The sequence below is a fragment of the Oncorhynchus tshawytscha genome, linkage group LG06 (genome assembly GCF_018296145.1).
Source record: "Oncorhynchus tshawytscha isolate Ot180627B linkage group LG06, Otsh_v2.0, whole genome shotgun sequence".
Lineage (NCBI taxonomy): Eukaryota > Metazoa > Chordata > Actinopteri > Salmoniformes > Salmonidae > Oncorhynchus > Oncorhynchus tshawytscha.
In genome coordinates this window covers 4,881,379-4,896,378 of record NC_056434.1, presented here as the reverse complement: position 1 = coordinate 4,896,378, position 15,000 = coordinate 4,881,379, and the positions used below count along the sequence as shown (strand labels likewise).

Here is a 15,000-nt window from a genome sequence, read left to right as displayed (position 1 = left end):
CCTATATAGTGGTACTACTATAGAGCAGAGCCCTATTCCCTATATAGTGCACTACTTTAGACCAGAGCCCTATTCCTTATATAGTGCACTACTTCAGAGCAGAGCCCTATTCCCTATATAGTGCACTACTTTAGACCAGAGCCCTATGGCAACCTATTCCATATATAGTGCACTACTTTAGACCAGAGCCCTATTCCATATATAGTGCACTACTTTAGACCAGAGCCCTATTCCCTGTATAGTGCACTACTTTAGACCAGAGCCCTATTCCCTATATAGTGCACTACTTTAGACCAGAGTCCTATTCCCTATATAGTGCACTACTTTAGACCAGAGTCCTATTCCCTATATAGTGCACTACTTTAGACCAGAGCCCTATTCCCTATATAGTGCACTACTTTAGACCAGAGCCCTATTCCCTATATAGTGCACTACTTTAGACCAGAGCCCTATGGCACACTATTACCTATATAGTGCACTACTTTAGACCAGAGCCCTATGGAACCCTATTCCCTATATATAGTGCACAACTTTAGACCAGAGCCCTATTCCCTATATATAGTGCACAACTTTAGACCAGAGCCCTATTCCCTATATATAGTGCACTATTTTAGACCAGAGCCCTATTCCCTATATAGTGCACTACTTTAGACCAGAGCCCTATTCCCTATATATAGTGCACTACTTTAGACCAGAGCCCTATTCCCTATATAGTACACTAGTTTAGACCAGAGCCCTATTCCCTATATATAGTGCACTACATTTGACCAGAGCCCTATGGGTAGTGCCCTAAAGAGGAAATAGGCTACAATTTGAGATGCAGACCATGAGTCCCATCAGATCCCAGCGACGGGAAGGAGCTCTCTGGGCAGCAAGGGAAACTGTGTTCCAGTAGGGATTACTCAGTATTACTGAAGACTTGCTGTTCATAGGGAACCTCGTTTACAGAATCCTGGCTGGCAGGCTAAGTCAGTGGTTGTTTCAGATACTTAACATTCAATTGTAATCCTGTAACCATTACATCAGCAGTAGCTCTTTCCCCTAACTCAATCACTGGGAGGGTGTCCCAAATGGCACCCTATAGTGCACTACATTTGACCAGAGCCCCTATGGGTAGTGCCTTAAAGAGGGTATATGGGTGCCATTGAGGATGCAGCCTCTTTACTAAGTCTTTCCGCTCGCTACTTGCTGTGTGTGTGTGTGTGTGTTTGTGTTTGTATGTGTGTGTGTGTACATGATTGTGTGTGTGTGTGTGCATGTGTGTGTGTGTGTGTGTGTGTGTGTGTACATGATTGTGTGTGTGTGTACATGATTGTGTGTGCGTGTGTGCGTGCGTGAGAGCAGCGAGGTCAGTAGTTAGCAGTTGAAAGGATGGAAGAGAATACCCAATGGTGATCCCAGTGGGTCACAGCTCCTCTAGGTCCATAGACACAACTCCACTACAGCAGCTATTCAAATACAATCTAATGTTATTTGTCACATGCTTCATAAACAACAGGTGTAGACTTAACAGTAAAATGCTTCCCACGATATAACAGCTGTTCAGTACCTCTCCGTTCCTCTCTCCTCTGACAGACACACCACTAGATTTCCCACCAGGTCGTCAAAAGCCAACGGACGGCTCTCAACGTCTGAATCATGTGATTTTTGCCTCTTTTTAATGGCCTATAGAAACATTAGTTTCCTCTTACATTTCTCAGCTTGGATGAGCGTTTTCAGATTTAAGGTCGTGCTTGGTGGCGGGCCAGGAACATAACTAGTTATAACTGGTTTCAATGTGTGATCATTTGCTGACGGGACGACCTCATGTATCAATGTATTGACTAAATAAGGAGAGGGGTTGGAGGAGAAGTAGAGGGAGGAGAAGGAGAGGAGGTGGGGGAGAGAGGGAGAAGGAGTAGGAGAGGGGGTGTAGGTGAAGGAGAGGGGGAGGAGGTGGAGGAGAAGGAGAAAATGGGGAGGAGAAGGAGATGAGGTAGAGGAGAAGGAGAGGAGGAGAAGGAGAGGAGAAGGAGAGTAGGTAGAGGAGAAGGGGAGGAGGGAGAGGAGAAGGAGAGTAGGTAGAGGAGAAGGAGAGGAGGTAGAGGAGGAAGGAGAGGAGGTAGAGGAGAAGGGGAGGAGGTAGAGGAGAAGGGGAGGAGGTAGAGGAGAAGGGGAGGAGGTCAAGGAGAAGGAGAGGAGGTAGAGGAGAAGGAGAGGAGGTAGAGGAGAAGGAGAGGAGGTAGAGGAGAAGGAGAGTGGAAGATGGTTCTGTTTCATCTGAAGCCATGTGAAGTGACCTCCTCACCGGAGGATGAGAACTGGGAGATGTTTCATCCCCTACAGTGGAGATAGATGAGAACTGGGAGATGTTTCATCCCCTACAGTGGAGATAGATGAGAACTGGGAGATGTTTCATCCCCTACAGTGAAGATAGATGAGAACTGGGAGATGTTTCATCCCCTACAGTGGAGATAGATGAGAACTGGGAGATGTTTCATCCCCTACAGTGGAGATAGATGAGAACTGGGAGATGTTTCATCCCCTACAGTGGGGATAGATGAGAACTGGGAGATGTTTCATCCCCTACAGTGGGGATAGATGAGAACTGGGAGATGTTTCATCCCCTACAGTGGAGATAGATGAGACCTGGGAGATGTTTCATCCCCTACAGTGAAGATAGATGAGAACTGGGAGATGTTTCATCCCCTACAGTGGAGATAGATGAGAACTGGGAGATGTTTCATCCCCTACAGTGGAGATAGATGAGAACTGGGAGATGTTTCATCCCCTACAGTGAAGATAGATGAGAACTGGGAGATGTTTCATCCCCTACAGTGGAGATAGATGAGAACTGGGAGATGTTTCATCCCCTACAGTGGGGATAGATGAGAACTGGGAGATGTTTCATCCCCTACAGTGGAGATGGATGAGAACTGGGAGATGTTTCATCCCCTACAGTGGGGATAGATGAGAACTGGGAGATGTTTCATCCCCTACAGTGGGGATAGATGAGAACTGGGAGATGTTTCATCCCCTACAGTGGAGATAGATGATAACTGACGTGAAATCAGTCAAAGCACCTCAAAACAAGACATGGTATCAAGAACAAGGTGAAACTAAAACCAGAAAGTTATGATTCAACAACATGCCAGTTTCTTGTCATTGTTGCTAGCTGTCAGGGCAGTATATTGTCATTGTTGCTAGCTGTCAGGGCAGTATATTGTCATTGTTGCTAGCTGTCAGGGCAGTATATTGTCATTGTTGCTAGCTATCAGGGCAGCTTCTTGTCATTGTTGCTAGCTGTCTGGCCATTCAGAATCAGGACAGTTTATTGTCATTGTTGCTAGCTGTCTGGCCATCCAGAATCATGGCAGTTTCTTGTCATTGTTGCTAGCTGTCTGGCCATCCAGAATCAGGGCAGTTTATTGTCATTGTTGCTAGCTTTTATTTATTTAGTTAATCCATATTGAATTCAGGCTGTAACACAAAATAATGGGTAAATAAGCAAGTTTGCGCTGTTCAGTTTTCAGATGTGCTAACATAATTGCAAAAGGATTTTCTAATGATCAATTAGCCTTTTAAAATGATACACTTGGATTAGCTAACACAACGTGCCATTGGAACACAGGAGTGATGGTTGCTGATAATGGGCCTCTGTACGCCTACGTAGATATTCCATCAAAAATCTGCTGTTTTCAAAAATAAGGACAAGGACAAGGTCATTTTTAATAAGTGACCCAAAAACTTTTGAACGGTAGTAAATATCTCATGAGGATGCGGGATCTGTGCTTGCTGACTATACTAATAGCTTCACTGTTCAATGAGAACTAGAAGATACTTCCAACAGATGAAAACTAGAGGGGTAGATCACAGAATTCAGTAGAACACTATCTGTGTATTTCTCGTCCCGTGTTTTATGATTCAGTATGTGTCTCTACGGGGGTAAATAGCATGAGGACATGAATCTGCATATTATCTACGAAATGAAATACAACATAGGGAGTATATTATATTGAACCTCTCACCTTTGGATGAGAACTGGGAGATGTAATTTACCACCCCTACAGATTACAACTGGAGGTCGAGATCTCATAATTAGATAGAGCACTGTAATGTTTATGTTTCTCTATGGGGTTGAGATGAGGTGGATGACAACTAAACTGAGTGAAGATATCATGATCCTGTGGGTTCTTTCCACAGAATTCCATAGAACACATCCACAGAATTTCATAGAACACATCCACAGAATTCCATAGAACAAGTTCACAGAATTCCAAAGAACACATCCACAGAATTCCATAGAACACATCCACAGAATTCCATAGAACACATCCACAGAATTTCATAGAACACATCCACAGAATTCCATAGAACAAGTTCACAGAATTCCAAAGAACACATCCACAGAATTTCATAGAACAAGTTCACAGAATTCCAAAGAACACATCCACAGAATTCCATAGAACACATTCACAGAATTCCAAAGAACACATTCACAGAATTCCATTGAACACATTCACAGAATTCCATTGAACACATCCACAGAATTCCATAGAACACATTCACAGAATTCCAAAGAACACATTCACAGAATTCTATAGAACACAGAAGTAATATTGCATTCCCTGTGGGAATATCGGTCCATTGTTATTAAGTTGTTCTAGAACAGACACGATGTAAAGTGTTCTGGTGTTGAAATCAGATGTGTTCACTGATTGTGGTCAAGAGAGCAACATATTGTAAGTAATGGAAGGGAAATATAGTCTGGTCCCAGTTGACAAGACGGCACAAACAGCTCTGGTTCCAGGCTAGGGGGAAACACACCTGTCCTGTCACTCTCGATCACAACAATGCTCACAACCACACCAGACTCTCTTCCTGACTCTCACCTTTCATTGTTTTCCCGGTTCTCTTTCCTCCCTTCTCAAAGCATCTCCTTGGGAATAGACCATAGGTATTTCTCCTCATCCCTGTCCTGTTTGTCCTCTTATCATTTCCTCCTCTCCTCTCCTCCCCTCCTCTCCTCTCATCTGTTGGTCTCTCATCACCCTTTCTTTATTTCGTTCTGTGCTGATCAAGTCATCGTTCCTCATGGTATTGTGAGATGACCCACGTCTGAAGGGTTCTGTTGCATGCTATTTACTGTCTTTATCCCCAAATGTCTTTATTGGATGTGTGTTTAAAAAAGAAAACTAAACTATGTTGTTAATTTAATCTTGCAATCAAACAATACCTTCTCTCAGTAGCATTTAGACACACATTAACTGTAGGTTAAATATTCCTGACAGAGAAAATGTCTAGGAGGATCAGGGTTTGGTTTTTCTTCGCTAAGCTAATGCTAACTAACACAATGCTATTATCACCAATATTAACTAACACAATGCTATTAACACTAATGTTAACGAACACGATGCTATTACCACTAATGCTAACTAACACAATGCTATTATCACTAATATTAACTAACACGATGCTATTAACAATAATGCTAACTAACACAATTACCACTAATGCTAACTAACATGATGCTATTACCATAATGCTAACTAACACAATGCTATCACCACTAATGCTAACTAACACGATGCTATTACCATAATGCTAACTAACACAATGCTATCACCACTAATGCTAACCAACACAATGCTATTACCACTAATGCTAACTAACACGATGCTATTACCACTAATGTTAACTAACACGATGCTATTACCACTAATGCTAATTAACACAATGCTATTACCACTAATGCTAACTAACACAATGCCATTACCACTAATGCAAACTAACACAATGCTATTACCGCTAATGCTAACTAACATAATGCTAGTACCACTAATGCTAACTAGCACATTACATTACTATTACATCAGACTTACAGTAGCAATAACTTGTAGCTGTTCCTAAGAAAACCTCTAAATTGTTTCAATATATCCTCTATTAGCTCAATAAAGTAAACCCTTTTCAGATATTTGTAACATGTACCAACACGACTTTTCAGAAAAACAATAGAGTAGGTTTTATAATCTGTTTGGAAGTAGTGTTTATCAGAGACAGACAGACCAGAGACCACTATGTGTCAGCGTTCAGACAAGGATCTCTCTCTTCATGGTTAACTCGTCTCCTCCCTCCATCAGGACATTCTATCGCTTCGAGGCTGCCTGGGACAGCGCCATGCATAACTCCCTCCTCCTGAACCGGGTCACTCCTTACGGGGAGAAGATCTACATGACCTTGTCGGCCTACCTAGAGGTAAAACATTAATATACAGTTAATAATACAATATATTCCATTTATCAGGCGCTTTTAATCCAAATCGGCTTTCATATGGGTTGCACAAGTGGGAATCGAACCCAGGACGTTGCAAGTATCACCCTCTACCAACTGAGCCACAGAGGCACACACACATATATTTCTACAGTTATACTGTACCTCTACGTGATCCTTCCTGACTATCTATAGGTAACACTGAATCCACAAAGACCTGCTGAGAAAATCTTCACTTCTCATTGACTGATTTTGAGTCTTCTCATATTGATTGATTTTGTCAGTTGCATTTCAGATTTTAGAACAATGGAACCACAACAGTTTTTTTTCTCCACACGATCAAACTGTCAGACTGTTTAAACTGTGAGCAGGAGTTAAGGCTCAACGCTGTCAGACTGCTATCTGGACTTAACTGACTGTATCTGGACTTAACTGACTGTATCTGGACTTCACTGACTGTATCTGGACTTAACTGACTGTATCTGGACTTAACTGACTGTATCTGGACTTCACTGACTGTATCTGGACTTAACTGACTGTATCTGGACTTCACTGACTGTATCTGGACTTAACTGACTGTATCTGGACTTAACTGACTGTATCTGGACTTAACTGACTGTATCTGGACTTAACTGACTGTATCTGGACTTACTGACTGTATCTGGACTTAACTGACTGTATCTGGACTTAACTGACTGTACCTGGACTTCACTGACTGTATCTGGACTTCACTGACTGTATCTGGAGACTTCACTGACTGTATCTGGAGACTTAACTGACTGTATCTGGACTTAACTGACTGTATCTGGACTTACTGACTGTATCTGGACTTAACTGACTGTATCTGGACTTAACTGACTGTATCTGGACTTAACTGACTGTATCTGGACTTAACTTAACTGACTGTATCTGGACTTAACTGACTGTATCTGGACTTCACTGACTGTATCTGGACTTCACTGACTGTATCTGACTTCACTGACTGTATCTGGAGACTTAACTGACTGTATCTGGACTTAACTGACTGTACCTGACTGTATCTGGACTGACTGTACCTGGACTTTACTGACTGTACTGACTGTATCTGGAGACTTAACTGACTGTATCTGGACTTAACTGACTGTATCTGGACTTACTGACTGTATCTGGACTTACTGACTGTATCTGGACTTAACTGACTGTATCTGGACTTACTGACTGTATCTGGACATAACTGACTGTATCTGGACTTAACTGACTGTATCTGGACTTCACTGACTGTATCTGGACTTCAATGACTGTATCTGGACTTAACTGACTGTATCTGGACTTAATGTCTGTGTCTGGACTTCCCTGACTGTATCTGGACTTCACTGACTGTATCTGGACTTACTGACTGTATCTGATGTTATGATGTAAGAAGCAGAGAGAAGCAGAGAGAAAACTTTTCCTTCCTTTAGATGGAGAACTGCACCCAGCCAACAGTCATAACCAAAGATTTCTGCATGGTGTTCTACTCTCGAGATGCTAAACTCCCGGCCTCCCGCTCCATCCGAAACCTGTTTGGCACAGGAAGCCTGAGGGCAGTGGAGGGGTCAGTTGAACATCTCATTATTATTAACAGAAACATTCTTTGCTTCTGTTGCATTCCTGAAAGATGACGGTGAAATCAATGGAAACAACCCCCTTAGCTGTGTCTGTTATCGATCTTTCTCACTCTCTCTGCAGTAACCGGGTGACAGGTGTGTACGAGGTCAGCCTATGTCACCTGGCCGATCATGGGAGTCCAGGTGAGACACTTTTTCCATTGCCTCCCCTCACTGTCTATGTGTGTATTTGTGTGTATTTGAGATAGACAACATTGCTGTCAGACTGAAAAGAATGACTGATCCACAAATCCCCTAGCATCCGGAAAAGCTACTCATTTTGTGATCAAGATGACTGATTCTGACTTGCCTTGCTTAAACAGATCCCCTCAATTAAGCTGTATCACTCCTTCCCCCTTGACCCTTGACCTTTCCTGACCCCCAGGTATGCAGAGGAGACGTCGACGGGTGCTGGACACCTCGGTGGCGTACGTCCGCGGGGAGGAGAACCTGGCTGGGTGGAGGCCTCGCAGTGACAGCCTCATCCTGGACCACCAGTGGGAGCTGGAGAAACTCAGCCTCCTGCAGGAGGTATGTGGTACTACAACCTACACCCCTACACAGGGACTTCACAAAATGTTCATACTCCTGGGTTTATTCCACATTTTTGTTGTGTTACAGCCTAAATTCAAAATGTATTAAATAAATTGTTTTCTCACCCATCTACACATAATGAACCATAATGACAAAGTGAAAACATGTTTTTAGGACATTTTTGCAAAATGTATTGAAAATTAAATACAGAAAAATTGTATCAAATGCTATTTGGCACATGCGTGAAATGCTTACTTTACAAGCCCTTTAACCAACAATGCAGATCAAGAAATAGAGTTAATAAAATATTTACTAAATAAAAAATAAAAAATCATAAAAAAGTAACACAAGAAAATGTGTAGGCTATATACAGGGTGTTACGGTACAGAGTCAATGTGTAGGCTATATACAGGGTATTACGGTACAGAGTCAATGTGGAGGCTATATACAAGGGTGTTACGGTACAGAGTCAATGTGGAGGCTATATACAGGGTGTTACGCTACAGAGTCAATGTGGAGGCTATACACTGGGGGTACTGGTACAGAGTCAATGTGGAGGCTATATACAGGGGGTACTTGTACAGAGTCAATGTGGAGGCTATATACAGGGGGGTACCGGTACAGAGTCCCAGGGCCCTGAGACTAGTGATGAGCTTGTGGGGTACTATGTTGTCGAAGCTGTAGTCGATGAACAGCATCCATGTTGCTCTTGTCCATCTGTTGTATTTCCCTCTTGGTCTAATGGTCAAGATGTTTCACCTGTGGGAGACCCAGGGTTCATATCCCCTCAGTTTTATTACTTGTGATGTTTTGTCCGGTTGGTTCTCCACAGGTGGAGAAGACGAGACACCGCCTGCTCCTGAGGGAGAAGTTAGAGTCCACCCTGCTGCTGGGCCAGGAGGGGTTGTTGTCCTGTGTAGGTGAGGAGCAGAGTGAGTCCCCTCATCCCTCTGAGGGTCTCAGCCTCAGTCCCACCATTGATGCCCCCAATGAGAGGCAGAGGGAGCTAGCCATTAAGGTCAGTGTCTGTCTTCTTTAAAAACGTTTTAAAACTTGTTAGAAGTTAGTTACTATTGTTACTCGAATATTCCCATTCTTGCTCGTGTGTCCCTTTTTTAAAATGTTGTACGTGTGACCAGTTAATAACATCTCTGAGTAAACATTTTTTGTTGCTCTGAAATGTAAAGCTAAAGCTCTCTATCTCTCGTCCACCAGTGTCTTCGGCTGCTCTCCCACTCCTTCAACAGAGAGTACAGCCACGTGTGTGTCAGCGCCAGTGAAAGCAAGGTAGACTTCCTTCCTGTGTCACTTTACTGTGATGGGTTTCCATGTCTGTATCCTGTTTGAAGTTACTTCGATTTGAGGAAACTATGAGAAGATAAATGACATGTTTTCATTGTTCTCAGTGAGCTTTTTTGTAGACATGCCGTTTTTGCGTGTGTGCGTGCATGTGTGTGTGTGTGTGTTTCCAGCTGTCTGAGATGTCAGTGACTCTGCTGAGAGAGTCGACCTCTGCCACGGCCCTCAACACCCTCACCCCCTCCTCGACATGCCCCTCACTGGTGGAGGGATGCTACCCCAAGTCCGAAGGGCTCAGGTCAGTAGTAACACTCTCATAGGAGACACTCTTGACATAACAGGAACAGAATGGAGTTATTAGCCTTGTTTTGTTCAATGTTCTTTACTTATATATACTCTGAATACCAGTGGTGGAGTACCCAAGTACTTGAGTCAAGGTAAAGATGCCTTAATAGAAAGTGACTCAGTTAAAGGTGAGAGTCACCCAGTAAAATACTACTTGACTAAAAGTATCTAAGTCTAAAAGTATTTGGTTTTAAGTATCAAAAGAAAGTATTAAAAGTACATGTAATTGCTGAAATATACTGAAGTATAAAAAAATAAAAGTATAAATGATTTCAAACCAGACAGCACATTTTTCTTACTCCAACACTCAAAGATCATTTACAAACGAAGCGTGTGTGTTTAGTGAGTCCTCCAGATCAGAGGCAGTAGGGATGACCAGGGATGTTCTCTGTTTAGTGAGTCCTCCAGATCAGAGGCAGTAGGGATGACCAGGGATGTTCTCTGTTTAGTGAGTCCTCCAGATCAGAGGCAGTAGGGATGACCAGGGATGTTCTCTGTTTTCTGAGTCCTCCAGATCAGAGGCAGTAGGGATGACCAGGGATGTTCTCTGTTTAGTGAGTCCTCCAGATCAGAGGCAGTAGGGATGACCAGGGATGTTCTCTGTTTAGTGAGTCCTCCAGATCAGCGGCAGTAGGGATGACCAGGGATGTTCTCTGTTTAGTGAGTCCTCAAGATCAGAGGCAGTAGGGATGACCAGGGATGTTCTCTGTTTAGTGAGTCCTCCAGATCAGAGGCAGTAGGGATGACCAGGGATGTTCTCTGTTTAGTGAGTCCTCCAGATCAGAGGCAGTAGGGATGACCAGGGATGTTCTCTGTTTAGTGAGTCCTCCAGATCAGAGGCAGTAGGGATGACCAGGGATGTTCTCTGTTTAGTGAGTCCTCCAGATCAGAGGCAGTAGGGATGACCAGGGATGTTCTCTGTTTAGTGAGTCCTCCAGATCAGAGGCAGTAGGGATGACCAGGGATGTTCTCTGTTTTCTGAGTCCTTCAGATCAGAGGCAGTAGGGATGACCAGGGATGTTCTCTGTTTAGTGAGTCCTCCAGATCAGAGGCAGTAGGGATGACCAGGGATGTTCTATGTTTAGTGAGTCCTCCAGATCAGAGGCAGTAGGGATGACCAGGGATGTTCTCTGTTTAGTGAGTCCTCCAGATCAGAGGCAGTAGGGATGACCAGGGATGTTCTCTGTTTAGTGAGTCCTCCAGATCAGAGGCAGTAGGGATGACCAGGGATGTTCTCTGTTTAGTGAGTCCTCCAGATCAGAGGCAGTAGGGATGACCAGGGATGTTCTCTGTTTAGTGAGTCCTCCAGATCAGAGGCAGTAGGGATGACCAGGGATGTTCTCTGTTTAGTGAGTCCTCCAGATCAGAGGCAGTAGGGATGACCAGGGATGTTCTCTGTTTAGTGAGTCCTCCAGATCAGAGGCAGTAGGGATGACCTGGGATGTTCTCTGTTTAGTGAGTCCTCCAGATCAGAGGCAGTAGGGATGACCAGGGATGTTCTCTGTTTAGTGAGTCCTCCAGATCAGAGGCATAGGGATGACCAGGGATGTTCTCTGTTTAGTGAGTCCTCCAGATCAGAGGCAGAGGGATGACCAGGGATGTTCTCTGTTTAGTGAGTCCTCCAGATCAGAGGCAGTAGGGATGACCAGGGATGTTCTCTGTTTAGTGAGTCCTCCAGATCAGAGGCAGTAGGGATGACCAGGGATGTTCTCTGTTTAGTGAGTCCTCCAGATCAGAGGCAGTAGGGATGACCAGGGATGTTCTCTGTTTAGTGAGTCCTCCAGATCAGAGGCAGTAGGGATGACCAGGGATGTTCTCTGTTTAGTGAGTCCTCCAGATCAGAGGCAGTAGGGATGACCAGGGATGTTCTCTGTTTAGTGAGTCCTCCAGATCAGAGGCAGTAGGGATGACCAGGGATGTTCTCTGTTTAGTGAGTCCTCCAGATCAGAGGCAGTAGGGATGACCAGGGATGTTCTCTGTTTAGTGAGTCCTCCAGATCAGAGGCAGTAGGGATGACCAGGGATGTTCTCTGTTTAGTGAGTCCTCCAGATCAGAGGCAGTAGGGATGACCAGGGATGTTCTCTGTTTAGTGAGTCCTCCAGATCAGAGGCAGTAGGGATGACCAGGGATGTTCTCTGTTTAGTGAGTCCTCCAGATCAGAGGCAGTAGGGATGACCAGGGATGTTCTCTGTTTAGTGAGTCCTCCAGATCAGAGGCAGTAGGGATGACCAGGGATGTTCTCTGTTTAGTGAGTCCTCCAGATCAGAGGCAGTAGGGATGACCAGGGATGTTCTCTGTTTAGTGAGTCCTCCAGATCAGAGGCAGTAGGGATGACCAGGGATGTTCTCTGTTTAGTGAGTCCTCCAGATCAGAGGCAGTAGGGATGACCAGGGATGTTCTCTGTTTAGTGAGTCCTCCAGATCAGAGGCAGTAGGGATGACCAGGGATGTTCTCTGTTTAGTGAGTCCTCCAGATCAGAGGCAGTAGGGATAACCAGGGATGTTCTCTGTTTAGTGAGTCCTCCAGATCAGAGGCAGTAGGGATGACCAGGGATGATCTCTGTTTAGTGAGTCCTTCAGATCAGAGGCAGTAGGGATGACCAGGGATGTTCTCTGTTTAGTGAGTCCTCCAGATCAGAGGCAGTAGGGATGACCAGGGATGATCTCTGTTTAGTGAGTACACAAATTAGACAGTTTTTCTGTCAAGCATCCTGTAATGAGTACTTTTGGGTGTCAGGGAAAATGTATGTTGTAAAAAGTACATACTTTTCTTTAGGAATGTAGTGAAGTGAAAGTGAAAGTTGTCAAAAAAATATAAATAGTAAAGTAAAATACAGACCCCCCCCAAAAAAAAATATGTACTTAAGAAGTACTTTAAATTATTTTTATTTAAGTACTTTACACCACTGCTAAATACCCCAATTCATGTTGTTAAGTACAAGATAAGAATTACTGACACCCTTCAAACCAACCGGGGTTCAGAAATGTAAAGCCAATTATCTTGAGAATCATCTTGTTTGTTGCAGATAGAACCTTTATAGGTCTGGCTGCTTCAGCAACACTGAACTATGGACCGAAGACAGACTGAACTGGGGTCTGGGGTAGCTTTAATGCTCCCAACCCCAAACCACATGTACCCCCCCTGGCGACGGTGGTTTGAGCCCCCATCTTAGCCGTTCTGCATGTGCTCCGTCTTACTCATCTCCTCTTTCTGTCTGCCCCCCAGAACACCCACGCCTCGTTCCCGCTGCGCCAGCCCCAACCCTGACTGCTCACAACGGGACAGAGAGGTCAAGATGTCCCCTGGCCCCAGTGGGGTCGCAGCCCCGGAGGTTAAGCCCAGGGAACGCCGCTTCGTACCAGACATCCAGGAGATCCGGGTCAGGTGAGTGGCTCCAAAGATTGATTTTTTTGTACCTTTTTTTAACTTGTCAAGTCAGTTAAGAACAAAATCATATTTTCAATGACGGCCTAGGAACAGTGGGTTAACTGACCTAGGAACAGTGGGTTAACTGCCTTGTTCAGGGGCAGAACAACAGATTCGTACCTTGTCAGCTCTGGGATTCAATCTTGCAACCTTTCGGTTACAAGTCCAACGCTCTAACCACTAGACTACCTGCCGAGTGATTGACTGACTGACTGAATGAGTCAGTGTTTTATGGCTCCAGAGATTGATTGATTGACTGAATGAGTCAGTGTTTTATGGCTCCAGAGATTGATTGATTGATTGACTGAATGAGGCAGTGTTTTATGGCTCCAGAGATTGATTGATTGATTGATTGATTGAATGAGTCAGTGGTTTATGGCTCCAGAGGTTTATCATTAAAAGTGGTCGAACTGACCGAATCAAATACATTGACAATCATGTACAGTACCCGGCTGAGTTAATAATGGGTGTTCTCAACTCAATAGTCCTTAATGGGTACAGCGTTGGAAAGGCATATCAACTAGAAAAAATAAGAACTGCTTGGGTTCGCGCCCAGGTTCTGTCGTAACCGGCCGCGACCGGGAGGTCCATGGGGCGACGCACAATTGGCCTAGCGTCGTCCGGGTTAGGGAGGGCTTGGTCGGTAGGGGTGTCCTTGTCTCATCGCGCACCAGCGACTCCTGTGGCGGGCCGGGCGCAGTGCGCGCTAACCAAGGTGGCTAGGTGCACGGTGTTTCCTCCGACACATTGGTGCAGCTGGCTTCCGGGTTGGATGCGTGCTGTGTTAAGAAGCAGTGCGGCTTGGTTGGGTTGTGTATCGGAGGACGCATGACTTTCAACCTTCATCTCTCCCGAGCCCTACGGGAGTTGTAGCGATGAGACAAGATAGTAGCTACTACAACAATTGGATACCACGAAATTGGGGAGAAAAAGGGGTAAAAAAATAATAATACAAAAAATAAGAACTGCTCACACTGCAAATAATTTGGGGGGAATTTATAATTTCTTCAACACCAGTCTTCGTTAGCATTTGAGTCTTGATCTACTCTTCTGGCAGAACAAACAGAGTTTCTGGTCGGCATTAATACTCTAGGTTAAGCTTGGCTACTCTTATATCAACGTGAGTCTTGTGCCTTCTAGATTGGATCTCGTCAAGTGTAGTTACACGTGTAATGTACTTGGTCTTTCCACCAGCCCCATCGTGTCAAAGAAGGGCTACCTGCATTTCCTGGAGCCTCATAGCAACGGCTGGGTAAAGCGCTATGTAGTGGTGAGACGTCCGTACGTCTATATCTACAATACAGAGAGAGACAGCGTGGAGAGAGCCATCCTCAACCTCTCCTCTGCCCATGTCGAGTACAGCGAGGACCAGCAGGCCATGCTTAAGGTACATCACGTTTACACACCTTTACCTGACACCATTACCTGCCGACACTCCGTTACACACCTTTACCTGACACCATTACCTGCCGACACACCTTTACACACCTTTACCTGACACCTTTACCTGCCGACACACCTT

The 15,000-nt window shown here is 44.5% G+C and overlaps 1 protein-coding gene across 12 annotated transcripts in view; it reads left to right on the top strand.

Moving 5' to 3' along the window:
* Positions 1 to 15,000, top strand: part of LOC112247640 (kinesin-like protein KIF1A) — a 186,484-nt gene that overhangs the window by 156,245 nt on the left and 15,239 nt on the right. For all 12 annotated transcript variants that reach the window (XM_042322879.1, XM_042322874.1, XM_042322876.1 and 9 more), the window contains 9 exons: positions 6,120 to 6,234; positions 7,689 to 7,822; positions 7,957 to 8,018; positions 8,260 to 8,405; positions 9,241 to 9,426; positions 9,624 to 9,695; positions 9,881 to 10,005; positions 13,278 to 13,436; positions 14,673 to 14,865. In XM_042322879.1, coding sequence (XP_042178813.1) covers positions 6,120 to 6,234; positions 7,689 to 7,822; positions 7,957 to 8,018; positions 8,260 to 8,405; positions 9,241 to 9,426; positions 9,624 to 9,695; positions 9,881 to 10,005; positions 13,278 to 13,436; positions 14,673 to 14,865 — 1,192 coding nt within the window. The remainder of the gene's footprint in view (positions 1 to 6,119; positions 6,235 to 7,688; positions 7,823 to 7,956; positions 8,019 to 8,259; positions 8,406 to 9,240; positions 9,427 to 9,623; positions 9,696 to 9,880; positions 10,006 to 13,277; positions 13,437 to 14,672; positions 14,866 to 15,000) is intronic.